At 38.2% G+C, this 13,399-nt stretch overlaps 3 protein-coding genes and 1 long non-coding RNA gene across 9 annotated transcripts in view; 2 read left to right on the top strand and 2 right to left on the bottom strand.

The window, feature by feature from the left end:
- Positions 1 to 314: 314 nt before the first annotated feature.
- LOC112152265 lies at positions 315 to 5,059 on the bottom strand. Of its 2 annotated transcripts, XR_002920270.2 has the most exons (4): positions 4,866 to 5,059; positions 4,695 to 4,791; positions 4,367 to 4,453; positions 315 to 1,793 (listed from the first exon to the last, which is right to left on the bottom strand). It is a non-coding gene; the product is annotated as an uncharacterized LOC112152265 (long non-coding RNA). The 2 variants fall into 2 exon arrangements; XR_004948090.1 differs by having other exon boundaries at positions 4,695 to 5,026.
- Positions 5,060 to 6,039: 980 nt separating this feature from the next.
- Positions 6,040 to 10,881, top strand: psme3ip1 (proteasome activator subunit 3 interacting protein 1). Of its 2 annotated transcripts, XM_036212498.1 has the most exons (8): positions 6,040 to 6,146; positions 6,738 to 6,870; positions 6,947 to 7,045; positions 7,461 to 7,582; positions 7,851 to 7,990; positions 8,089 to 8,177; positions 10,152 to 10,361; positions 10,592 to 10,881. In XM_036212498.1, exons 2-8 carry the CDS (start codon positions 6,744 to 6,746, stop codon positions 10,594 to 10,596), a joined length of 792 nt encoding a protein of 263 aa, XP_036068391.1. In that variant the 5' UTR covers positions 6,040 to 6,146; positions 6,738 to 6,743; the 3' UTR covers positions 10,597 to 10,881. The 2 variants fall into 2 exon arrangements, with proteins under 2 accessions (XP_036068391.1, XP_024137493.1); XM_024281725.2 differs by having other exon boundaries at positions 10,152 to 10,881.
- Positions 10,882 to 10,982: 101 nt separating this feature from the next.
- Positions 10,983 to 12,399, bottom strand: exosc6 (exosome component 6). Its single transcript, XM_024281727.2, has 2 exons — positions 11,990 to 12,399; positions 10,983 to 11,768 (listed from the first exon to the last, which is right to left on the bottom strand). The coding sequence occupies exons 1-2, from the start codon at positions 12,265 to 12,267 to the stop codon at positions 11,237 to 11,239; spliced, it is 810 nt and encodes a 269-aa protein (XP_024137495.1). The 5' UTR covers positions 12,268 to 12,399; the 3' UTR covers positions 10,983 to 11,236.
- Positions 12,400 to 12,754: 355 nt separating this feature from the next.
- Positions 12,755 to 13,399, top strand: part of aars1 (alanyl-tRNA synthetase 1) — a 13,341-nt gene continuing 12,696 nt past the window's right edge. For all 4 annotated transcript variants that reach the window (XM_024281718.1, XM_024281720.1, XM_024281719.1 and 1 more), the window contains exon 1: positions 12,755 to 12,904. The gene's annotated coding sequence lies outside the window, so the exon portion shown is untranslated. The remainder of the gene's footprint in view (positions 12,905 to 13,399) is intronic.

Here is a 13,399-nt window from a genome sequence, read left to right on the forward strand (position 1 = left end):
ATTCCTGTTTTTTTTCCTTCTTTGTATTTTTGTGGTTTCATTTTTTTTCAATTCATGAATTTCTTTCAAGTTTATTCTCTTTTCTAATAATATTTACATTTCAAAGTGAATTAGATTTTTGTCAAGTTCTCCTTCACATATAATCAACACTTTTGTAAGATGAAGAATTAATTACGTTTTTTGCTGCAAAAATAACCCCTACAGCATGGCTGGACAAACTTCTTGACTCATAGGCGGTTTTAAAACTTGACAGAAGGGCTGGACCAGGAGCAGATATGTAATCCACCTCAGAAGAGAAAGAAATAACATGGAATCTGAACAAAAACCTGCTTTCATTTTATTGAAAACTGATTTATATTCTTTAAAACAGAACATTTTGGAGTTTTTATTTCAAAACTTGTTCTCATTTTTGTACCAATTGCACCACTGGGTTGATATCCCTCTGGGTAAAAAAACAAACTTAGAGAAAAGCTTAATTTAAGTGGCATGGTAATGATCGGAAAAATAACTCGGAAAACACATATGAACTTTGGAAAAACAACAAAATCTTCCAACACCAAACTAATTGCAGGGTAACTTTTTGTTCCAAACAAAAAGTCAATATATTTATAGTGCGCAAAATATGGAGAGACATCACAATTACAGTGAAGATGAAACACAAATGAGGATTATTAATATAAATGATTCCAGTTTGATTGACCAGGTTAAATAGTTTAATGAGCCGCATATGGCCCCTGGGTCAGAGTTTGCCCACCTCTGCCCTACAGTGAAGCATGGTAGTGGGAGTATGATGCTGTGGAGCTAAGTCACACAGAGACCTTGTTTGGTGTGAGAAATATTGAAAAAATAGACTATTCTTTTTTTTGTGGAAAATATCTAAATCTTGAGAGTTTTAGTCTTCTGAATAGCACAGCCGACTCTTGAAGTTCAGATCTTTGTAAATAATCTGTGATAGAAGCAGAAAAAAAGAAAACTAGAAAATGTTTTTCTCAAAAATGGGTTTTTGAGCTTCTGCATTAAACTGTTATTTGTATTTTTTAACTCCAGTACTCTTTATTAAAACCAAAGAGACAAGAAATGTGGCACTTTAAGGTGTTTTTTCTCTCATTTTTGCATTTCTGAATTAACGTCTATAATGGAGATTTCCCTTTTGTTCTCCTGAAGTCAAACTAGAAGCGTTTTAATTGTGATCGTTTGCAATGAGGTGTGTCATTCTCATCAGTACTCTATTAGTTAAAAGAAATTACAATTCCAGGAACTACAAACCAGAGGGACATAAAAACAGGAGCTGAACTGTTAGAAAGAATCATCAACATGCATTCACATTAAAAAAGTTCCTCAGCCAGCATGAGGAAACTGTGGGCCGATGCACCACGTGGCTCTTGGGCTCCACACGATCCACCTCTGATCTTTTTGCCAGTTTTGTCTGGACTTTAGAGATAATGAATTTCAGCCCACTGCTGTGTGAGAAAAAGGGAGTTTAGTTTGCACAAACTGTGACACCAGACAGACGGAAAAAAGTCTCCCGATCTCCCCACAGCCTCTGCAGACTTTGGCAGATCTGAATCCATGACTGCAGGTGACAGATGCTCATCTTTGTTTGGTGCACATCACAGCTCACATCTCCTGCTGATTTTCCTCTTTGTGCATGCGAGCCATTTTATTTGTTGTCATAGCAACTCCGCTGATGTAGAGCTCCTTCTTTCAGCCGCATCCAGAAAGTCGGAGATAAACTGAAACTCCGGTTTTCAGCTTCGGGTTCTCTTTGGTGACGCAGAACCGTCTTTATCCGCCTGATGGAATTACAAACACAGAACGTCTGACTGGCTGGGAGGTTTTATGTTTTAATATTTCTCCACCATCCCTGTAATCAAACTGAGATGATTTTAAAATACAAAACTCTACAGTGTCCAATTACCCACATTAGTCTTGTTCTGATCCAAATTTTACTTTTTTTTGCCTGGATCTGATATATTGTGTCCATGCAGACCTACTCCCACATTTCAATCAAGTTTTTATGTTGTTTTAGAGACATGTTTGCCATTTTAGAACTTTGATGTAGTTTTCTTTAAAAAAAAAACAAGTTCAGCTTCAAGGAACTTTATTTTTTCAGCTTTTAATAACAAAACTTAAAGCTTGGACTAAGTACTTTCTAAATTTTGTTATATTCTCTGTTGGCTCAAGAGTTTTCCTGCTTTTCTTTGGTTTTTCTTTTGAAGAATGCTTCAGAGAAAAATTATCAAAATATTTTCACTAACTTTGTGACCAAAATGTTTTATATACAAAAAAAAAAAACTACACTAATCGGAGCTCAAAAAAATGATTGGATTTGGTTTTAAGATACAATTTCTTCAGTCTATACTTTTCTTTACACCAGTGCTAAGCTGTTTTCCTCATAGAAGCTCTGAATAAAAAGCCCCTTCATGTGTGAATTTTTATAGTTCTCTGTTTTCCCACCAGAGAGTTTGGCTCCCAGTTCACAGATTCACTCAGTTTTTGGAGTTTTCTTATGTAAAAAATTTGGCAGAATTTTAGCGCTCAAGAATTAAATCATCATTTTAAAGATCCAGTCTGATGAAGTTCTTGTTTTCGGTGTTTTAACATGTTCTTGTGGGTATTTTTCTGATTATGGAGAACAAATATTAAGAAAATTAAGTTCAAATTTGCATTTCTGAACATTTGGATGTAAAAACTACAATCTGCAGGCTACAAGCTCCATACTCCTCTCCATTCGGATGCATCCTCTAGCAGACATATGCAGTAGATCCATGCACGTCTTCATTTTCCTCTTCTGATCTGGTATCTGGATCAAAACGCTACGGCGGGATAGCTCTAATATTGCTCGCCATTTTTGTTGCTCCAGTAATGTTAGATTAAGGTTGTGAGGGGCTGTAAGGTAGCAGGAGTTAAATATAAACAGATAGTTCTCAGTTATGGGTGATGGGAAAGGGGGCGGGGTTGCCAACAGTCCTCACCCACAACTCAAATTTCGAATGAACTACTGCCACTCTAAAGAAAGTATATCCAAGAAAACGAAATAGTTCTTTTTTTTTGGTTAAAAACGGCATAATCATAATTAAAATACCACTGGAAACAATTTTAAAATAGATCAAAGATTATAAGGTGACTTTTTAAAGTTTTTCCCCTTTTTTAACTAACTGTAAAGATTTGTTAACCTGGTTATGACCCCCTTTGAGACACAGAGGCATCTTTACTGGTTCTGGATCTTTTCCTCTTCAAAATCCCAAAATCTCACCAATTATTTTTGTTGAATTTATGGTTTAAATATTTTGTCATACTTGATAGGACAAAACTAAGATGCAAACTTTTCAGTAAAATATAACAACTTGCTTTTTGGACAGTAAACATTGAATATCTGTTGAATCATTTTAAAACATCCCATTATTAGTAATATCTCTAATTAAAAAAATGTTTGATTTATTTTACATCATATTATTAGGCAGATGTTATATTTGTGATAGTGAGTGAACTTGTTTCAAGCAAAAAGACAGAAAATTTGTATTTGACTCATGTTTTACATATAATTTTTAAGACAAATTTGTCTTAAAGCACATAATTATAGTCTTACTTTAAAAAAATGTGGTCTAGAACTAAGTTGTAACACTTGGTAAGAAGGTTTTTAGGGGAAAAGTATGAACATGCATTTTATATGCACACTTTTTTTTTTTTTAGCAATTTCAGCTTATTTTTAAACCTTATATTTTCAATTACTAGAGCAGTAAATGGCTAAAATAAGTGTTCATAACTCGTTTTAAGATTTATTTTATTCAATACGTATTTCAAGAAATTTGATCAAGACAAACACTTCTAAAAAGGGGGAAAACATCTTGTATTCTATCTTTTTTATTTGTATTGAGAAAGAGTTGTTTCCTATTGGAGGGGAGTTTATCTTCAACACTACTGGACTCATGTTTGCTCAAAAAAGTGTCTTTGAAATGATCGAATGGCCCGGTAGTGCTCTTTGAGAGTAATGTCTTCCTTGTCTCGTCTCTACAGGAGTACCACAGGGCTCATAGTTGGTGCCCATTTATTTTGTATTTTGAATACTTCTTTTTGGATCAAAACTGGACCAAATTATGGTTTTTAACAAGTAACTTCAAGTTTTTTGTTTCCAGAGACATATTTTTGAAGCTTCTGTGCAAAAACGTTTTTGCTAGAAAGTTGTTGTGATCTCTTTATAGTATTTGCTGAGGTATATGTCCACTATTTATATGTTTTGACAGGTCTTCTAAAGAAAATATATCAGAAAAAAAAACAAAAAATGTTGATTTGTCTGCTCCTTCACTTAGTTGTTTTCCTTGTAACACACAAGATAAAGAGTGGAAGGAGTTAAAAAGTAGTTTACCTTTTCCAGGAGTTCTCCAACTGTTTGCTAGACCTTTGCTGACATCTTTGGAATGATGCTTCTGCTCCTGATGGATTGGCAGATGAGCTGAGGGACAATCATGAAGTCAGTAAAAATTCTATCCATCAGTGTACTGAAAAAAGTGACACAGATCGCAGTGGCTAAAAACAGCAGTAGAGTACAGAAGCAGAGAGAGAGTGTGGCACAGAAAAGAGCCTAAAACAGGAAGTGAAGACGGACAGAACCCAGGAGATGCAAAACCGGGTCAAAACGCAGAGACAGAGGACAAATGGACGAGAGACTTAAAAATCCTCAGAAAGTTACTTACTTCAGTAACTAAAGCCTGCGTGTCTGTGTTTACATGGTGGTCTGCATCCAAGGAGTGCAACGGTTTCCACGACAACCTGTTTTCCATCCACAGGATACTGTTTGAGAAAAGAAAAGACCAGAGTGATGACAACAGTCACAGGTTCTGAGGATATTTCAGGAGTTGTCAGACCACTGAGCTGTCACTTGGCTGCAGACATCTGCATCACATCACAACCTTGAAAGATTTGTTTAGTGGATGCAGCTTGGTTTGGACAGTTGGCCTGTCAGGGTTTAGGGGACACATCTTTTCCTGCAAAGGTGGAGAAAATATTCTGAAAAAAAGATTTCTCTAAAGCACATGTCCACAGAAAACAACTCGAGAGATCACCCAAAACCGTGAAGCATAGATTGACTTTTGGACAATAATCTAAAGTTTTAGCAATTAAAATAAAATCAGTAAATTAAGTAAATAATGCACAATAAATTAACTACTGAAATAAAACAAAATACAAAAGCATCAACTGCTACAATGGTTGAAAACACAAAATTTATTTTACTGCTACAAAAACATTTAATAACATAAGTACATAAAAATAATCAATAATGTATTTTTTGTAGGTATATAGTTGAGTTAGGTAACACTAATAACATGATGACTTATTGACAAAAAATAGAATTTAAAATGAATCAAAGTACACATTTCACTGAAGTGGTCTGTGAACATTGATTTGATTCCGTTTGTATGATGTAATGAAAAAAAACATCAAATGCATCATTTGATTAAAGAGAAACAGTAAAAAGTCTTCAAGTTGTACAATAAGACATTCCTTTTAAACAATAAATCAAAATAGTACGTGACAAGTTTTAAACATGGAGGGGGTTGTCCGGCAGTATCAGACCAACACATGCCCTGTTTGACTAAAAACATATATTTTTAGATTGTTTGTGGTTTATAGTTTAACATGAAACATTAATTCAAATATGTAAAACATGCAAATGACCAAAACCGGTTGAATTATCTTTTTAATAATTGGCACATCAAAGTATATTTTGAATCATTCAACATCATCTGAAATGGATGTGTCGTAATTGTACCATACCTTGGAATAAAAGCATGACAGTGAACACAGTGTACTTTTATATAAAAAGAAACTCAGCTCTATTTTTGTGCGTATTTGGCGCCATCTTGTGGTCACCTAAAGAACGGCATAAACACTGACGTCAATCCGATTCAATAAAAATGCTTAGATCAAACGCCCCATAAAGACACTTTTTTGATTGAATATTTAAAGCTTTAATTTAATAAACTCATTTTAGTTTAGTTGATATTTTAAATGTATATTATATTATTTATTTTTTGGTTTTAAACCAAAAAACCTGATAGGAACTACCGCACTCGTCCAGCGTCGCGACGGAACTCTTTTGCTGCAACACACAACCCGTCTGGTGCTGTTTAGGATCCTCAACGGCGGTGAGTTTCTGCTACAAAGAAATTGTGTTTTTGAAGCATTTTAATGTAAAAATCAAAGCTTTTTAAGTTGTGCTTCTGAAAGTTTTGGTTTTGAAACGTGACAATATCGCGATTTCTGCCTCGATCATTGGAGGATTATTAAAGCTAGCCGAGCTAAAGCTAACCGGAATGCTGCAGCTGCAGCGAGCTGTGCGTTCAGGTGTCATATTTAACATGTAGACCTCTTTTGATGTGACATTTCTGGATTATTTTAAAGTTATTTAAAGGGTTTAGTGACAACAAGTGATTTAATGAGTTTGAGTCAGACTGAGTTTAGTGTTCTGGTTGCTGAAACATTTCTACAGAAACCTTTATTTGCCTGCACACCCACAGTCTGATATTTATTTAATTTCTTCTTATGTGATCCTAATATTCAGGTAATCCAATATTATCTAATGTCTTTTGTCAGATAATGTCTTGCTGTTATCTAATGATGAGGAATGTTACTAACACGCTTAAATTGTTGTTCTTTTTAAGAAAAGGTTACTATGGTGGTGATGCTGCCTCTCCAGTCTGTAAATAAACATTGTTTGTACACATGTTTGTTTAAAGGGTTTCATGGCGGGAGGAGAAGCAACAAACGTGGACCTCAGCAGGAAGTTTGTGTCCGAGACAGAGCTCGATGAGAAGAGGAAGAAGAGACAGGAGGAATGGGAGAAAGTCCGGAAGCCTGAGGATCCGGAGGGTAAGAAGATCCCAAAAACCACCACATGCTGCCCTCTGTCTGTCTACCTGACCACGGATTTGTTTGTGCTCCTCAGAGGTGCCAGAGGAGGCGTACGACCCACGCTCGCTCTTTGAGCGGCTGCAGGAGCAGAAAGACAAGAAGCAGCAGGAATTTGAGGAGCAGTTTAAATTCAGTGCGTCTTTGTCTTCCATGTCTCCATGCTGCTTTTTAAGAACTGATGTCTGCAAATCTGAAGAAATCCTCCCTAAGTAAACTTTTGCAGATTAAAAACTAACACTACAGTTCGAGGTTAATGAAGTGTTTTATTACTCCACTGAGTTTAAATTTTAACTTTATGACTTCAGAGTCCAGTTCAGTCATTCAGGAGAAATGAGTGGAAACCCGACTTGATGGCTGCATCCTCCTCCACATGACAGACCTTCAGATCCATTTAAAACACTACAAACCAAAAACTTTATTATTATTTTTTTTAAACTAGAACAATAAGAGTTATTCTTCTTGAGACACATTCCATAAATCTAACTGTAGGTCATATGCCAGTTGAAACGCCTCCGTCCCTTTTCTGTGGTGTGTTTCCATGGTGACAGGGAACATGGTGAGAGGTTTGGATGAGGATGAGAGCAGTTTCTTGGATGAAGTCTCGCGGCAGCAGTGCCTAGTGGAGAAGCAGCGGAGGGATGAGGAGAAACAAGAGCTGCTGGAGTACAGAATATCCTTCATTGCTTTCTTGTTTTTATGCTTCATTAACCCATTACATCCCTGATGTTGGTCTCCTCATCGGTTAACAAGAGATTACACATTTTCCTAATTTAGCATCAGAGCAGTCGCTTGATTTAGTAAATAATGTTTCATTGATGCATGAAAATGAAAATCTGTGGTTTGATCAGCATTTGGCGTCTACCTCTCATCCTCACTTATGAAAACCTGATTCTCCACGTTTCTACCCTGTTTTGTTCTCCTTAACCCTGAGCTCTCACAGCGCTTTAGTGAAGCAGGTGTCTTCAGAGAGCCGCCGAGAGCCAGAGAAGAAGTCTGCGCCCAAAGCCTCAGCGACGGAGTCAAAGACCAGCCACCTGTCTCAGGCACATTTATTAGTCGGGGCTGTCAAGAGACGCAAGTACGCAGATGAAAATGAAAAGTTTCCTTGTTTGGTTTCTTCAGGCTGCTGTCTTCCTGACTTTTTATGATCTGATCTCGTTTCCTTTTCTTATTCAGCTCGTCACAATCGTCAGAAAACAGCAAGAAGCAGAAAGTGGACGGAACGTCGGAAGCATCTGCAACAGGAAACGGAGACAGACTTACAGGTGAGCAGAAACACAAGCTGCTGCGGATCCCTTCCTGACTTCACACTTGAACGCCTCTCCTCTTCTGATCGGAGCAGACGTGGGTCAGAAATGATCAAAAATCTGAACTGCGAAATCTTGTGTTTTCACTATTTTCAGTTTTATGCAGAGCTAGAGTTGCACCTCAGACTCTACAGGCTTCAGCCGGCAGCATGAATGTTCATGATAAATTCCCTGTAAGGAAAAGGTTGAGTGCTTTCCAATGAGGAACAATACTTTATTCTTTAAAAATTACATGAAAGCACAACTTGGATTTTTTTTTTTTTTTTTACCCAATCTGACCAAAACTTTACATTTTTGGAATAGTAAAAATTGTAAGTGTAATCACATACGTGGAGATTTATGCTTGTTACTGCACTGCTGGTCATGGTGCACGGTGGTGGAGTGGGAGTGATTTGGGTCGGTTTACAGCTGCAGGATCTGTGCACCTTTTAGTCTCTTGAGTCGACTGTAAACTTTCTTAAGTTTATACTAGACATTTAAAAAAATAAACCTCAATGAAATAAAGAGAATTTCCGAAGAAGAAGCAGTAGAATACCAATTCCCATGTTTCTCTTTAAGGGAAAATCATTGTTTCACAAAAGGACTTCAGTTTCTTATTTTGCATATTTTGCCTCAATGTAACTGCTATAAAATAGCTGTTATGTTCTGCTATTTTTCTAAGATGTTTATTTTTTCTAATTTTCATTACAAAAAACCTGATTCCATTTTGATCTGATGCGTTTCTTAAGTTTTTAATGTTTTCACAACTGTTTTTGCAGGAATAAAAATTCACTAACGCCTTTAAAAAGTTCATCACTAAAAAGGATTTGTTGTTACTTCTAAAGCAGTACAAGAAAATTAGAAGAAACTGAATTAAAAGTTTGCAACACGTGTACTTAGATGATCATATTCTTGTTTTTTGTTTCCAATCTGCCCTAATTTGGTTTCATTAGAAAACTATCAAAATTCACATTTTTTAAGCTATTATCATGACTTAGCAGAACAAAACTAAAAAAGACTGGAGAGGACTGCACCTCTTCTGATAGAAATTCTTCAGGTTTTTACTTCCAGCAGCATGGAGTTTATGTCAGAGACTTTTGGAGCTAAATGTGACTTCTGAGAGAAGAAATTTGATTTTTTTTTCTCAGAGAGGAAAGAACTTAGGCTACAAAATCCTGTTTGACAGAAATTCAAGCAACATCAGTTTAGTGTGAACAGGAATGAAAGTTTGCATTAATGTCTGCACTTTGGCAAAATGTCATATCAAACTTATTGTAGTAGAGCAATGTTTGAAATCCCATTTGAATATCTTTTCATCTTTCAAAGTTTTCCCAGTGATCTTGTAATGATAATTATGCTGTTTTTTGCCAAAAAAAAAAAAAAAAACTGTTTAGTTTTTTAGTTTCAACAGAGCAACAGTTCATTAAAAATTCACCTCTGAGTTGTGGGTGGGACTGATAATGCCGAGTAAGCCTGCCCCTACTTCCCATCATCCCTTTGTTTACACGCTCTCCTGCTAGCTTACAGCCCCTCACACCTCCAACCTAACATTAGCGGTCCAACAAAAAAGGCGAAGAATCTTGGAGCAAACAGCCGAACGAGTTTGGACTCCGATGTAGTTTCGATGTCACACCTACAAGCTTTTTCCTGACATTTTTTTGTCTGTTCCTGATTCACACTGATCTGAATAAAGAAATACTCAGAAATGCAGTTTTGAGCTTAATTTTTTTCACATTTTCCATCATCAGAAAATTGCAACAAGAATTTATTGAAAGCACATTTTGTATCGTAGTTGGTCTTTAAGAATAAAGTAAAACGACTTTAGTGATAATTGAAAAAAATCTCTTAAGTTTTGAGTAAATATTGTTTTAGCATAAATGTGGATAAAACATCATAAATTCTCAGAGACAGTTTGCTGATTTCAGTGGATGACGGCTGGTCTGATGTTTCCAGAACAGGATGCAGATTCAGCAGGAGGAAGAGGAAGGACGGCGGGCTCTGAGGATCAACCTGCCGCTCCCACGATGACCACGGCCTCAGCTCCCTTGAACTCCCCTCAGGGCGTCCTGCACCTGCCGTCTGCCGCCGTGTGCGTCGGCGTTTTACCGGGACTCTGTGCGTACTCTGGCAGCAGCGACTCGGACAGCAGCTCGGACAGCGAAGGTAGCGTGGACGCAATCATGTCGCCGTACCCGCGGCACAGCAGGGCCTACAGATAGAAACACAACCGCTTTCACAAACGAAACCGTCTTTCAGAGCGGACGACCCGACACACCACACACAAATCTCACACAGCCACCACTTTGGAGCGATTAACAGCTCCGTTTTTAAACCAAATCTGTTCATTTGTTTGTTTTGTGGCTCTCAAATTTTCCTTCAATCACGTCTCACAGTTTAATCGAGCCACCAATCCCGCAACTGCCTCCCCCGACGACATCCTGACCCTCACCGCGGCAGTGACTGACAGCTGCGGAGCGAGGAAGACTGCGTTAGACGGTCATGACGCTCACCTCGCAGCTGTGAGCAGCAGAGGAGCGCCACACGCGCCTCGCTGTCGCTTCGGTGGAGCTCAGAGTCAGGAGGGTTTGGAAACTCTTTATTTTGACTTTTCATGTGTTTGTGAGTCTGGAGAAATGCTCAACTCTTTGCTGCTGTCTCTGAAAATAAAGTTCTCTCTGTTGTCCCGGGAGTTCTGTGACATTTATTTGAAGCAAAAACACACAGACGCTTCTCATGGGATTGAAACTGTTAGTACTTCACTGTAAATTAAGAAGCAAGAAAAGGTTTTATCTTGCTTAACTTTTTATTTAGAATTTTTCTTTTTTAGTAGAAATGTTTCAATCAAATTAACAAAGTTTTTCCAGCAGTGAGACATAAGAGAAAATAATGAATAGGATTAATCTAAGTGTCTTCTGGATTAGCAGGAAGTTGGCAGAACATTTGATGTCAGATTATAAAAACAAGGAGAAAATATGTCATGAATTTTCAAAATCTTGTAGAAAAATCTGTAGGAAACCCTTGGTGGTTAATTTTTCCTCCTAGCTCTCGGGCGCCGCTCTGCGAACAGCCTTAACCAAAGCCTGCTGGATTACTGGGTACAGTTTGTAACATCCCTCGATGCAGGTCCTGATCCCTGCCGTTAGAGTCTCTTCGGTCATTTCTCCATCCGACTGTAGGCCGGAAACCTGGTTCAGGCTGGGGAGAAACGCCACAGTGAGCCCTCCTTGGTGTTCGCTGCTGCTCCAGTTGTTCTCTTCTAAGTAGGTGGGGTCGACCACGTAGGAGGAGCCGTCCTGACGGATGGAGCAGCCCAGCACCAGGTCGTACATTTCAATCCCAGCATCAGCCAGTGCCAGGGAGGCGCACGTGATGGCGTGAGCCTGAACGGAACCGCTGTTCTCCAGGACCATGACGTTGACCTCAATCTGGGAGCGTGGGTATTTGTGAAGGCACAGAGCCGGCTGCAGACTCTCCTGCAGCATCAGAGAGAAGTTCTTGTCTTGGCTCCCCTGGATCCAGGAGCCCCTCTCTGGGCAGGAAAATGGGGCGAACCGCATGTCTGTGGTCAGCCTGCATAAACAGATGAGATGATTCAATAACTTCTGACTTTAAATGAAAAATAAAAATGCTTTTCTGTTTTAATAATTCCATCAAAACCATCCAATTACAACTTTTATCACCATTATTTTGGATTGTTTTTTCTTTAAATCACTTTGTTTGCCATTTATTGTAAATCCATTTAAATTTCTATTTGTAGGCTATTATACAACTGGATCAAGACCACTACATACCGTCCACATTTCATGTCAGTCTCATCTTTCCGCTCAGTCTCTTTGGGGCCGTAAACGCTGCACAGCAGCTTGGTGTCTCCGGCTTCTATGTACGCGGAACCTTTAGCTTGGCTCACCAGGCCGCAGCGCACAAACACCGGCCGGACGTCCACCTGATCCCGCTGGCGGCCGTCCGCTCGGGCCCCATGCGACGGGAGAACCACGGCGGGTCCACAGCTGAACAAAGACGGGCTTTGAGACACCTCGGGGGCGCGTACACGTTTAGTATCCGTTGGCATGGTGACTTCTTCTCACGTGAACCGAATGAAGCGGGCGTTCAGGAATCGGTCCTTCACCTAATTATGTCCCCACAGGAAATCGGTTCCGCTTATTACGATAGTGCTGTCATGTTTCATCATCTTTATTTATATTATATTCAAAATAATAAACATTATAATGGGATTATTGTTACCAACATATTGCATTTGTGTTAGTAAAAAAATGCATGTAATAGCTAAAACTTAGAAATAGTGGAAAGATCCGTAACGCTGTTGTTTATTAAGCTAGAAGTGCTTTAAATATTTATAAAATTGCTTTTTAGAAATTAATAGTTGCAAAAAAACATATTGGTAGCAAATATTAACAAAAAAGAAACAAAAATAAATTGTATGCGTTAGCTGTCACTTGCGTCTTTTTCGTTGCATCAGCCACAGCAGTGAAGTTTGCACCACTTATGTGGCGGGCTTGACTAAAATTGACAGTTTCGCTCGACCAATAGGATTGAGTGTTTTTTGACTTCCTGTGTATCTGAACCAATAGGTGGTGTCCGTCGGCGTGTCCGCCACCTCTGCACTTCCCTTCTGAGAGAGCAGCGTGGATAGAAGCGGTGTTTTGGGGGAGCTGTGACCGGTGTATTTTGTGATAACAGCATATTATGTGAGTCAAACTACTTTCTTGGCTAAATTACATTCACTTTGTTGGTTAATTGACTACTTTTCCCTCATAGTTTACTTCCAAATTCCCTAATAGTGGCGGAAATTGCAAAGGTTGCTTGTGACTGGCTAACATAGCATCTTGCTAACGTCAGATCAGTTTAGATGCATTTATCTGCATTTGTCAAATTAATAATAAAAGTTATTATTATTATTTTTATTATAGTTTTTCCTCCCACTTTGAAATAAATTATAGTATAGTTTTTGGATGAGCCTGCATAGGCTAGTTTAAAAGAAACGATGACTCAGTTTTATGACGGTTTGTGGTGTGAAAACAGTTGATTCATGCAGGTTTCATGTCAATTTATATTGGTATAGAAAATAGGAAGAATGTTGTCTTTGTTTGTGCAAGTTTTACAAAGAAGCCAAATGCAAAAGTATGGACCTTGTCTTTTAGGGGTGTGCCAAAATATCGATATTGCGATATATCGCGATATTT

This window comes from Oryzias melastigma, linkage group LG6 (assembly GCF_002922805.2).
Source record: "Oryzias melastigma strain HK-1 linkage group LG6, ASM292280v2, whole genome shotgun sequence".
NCBI lineage: Eukaryota > Metazoa > Chordata > Actinopteri > Beloniformes > Adrianichthyidae > Oryzias > Oryzias melastigma.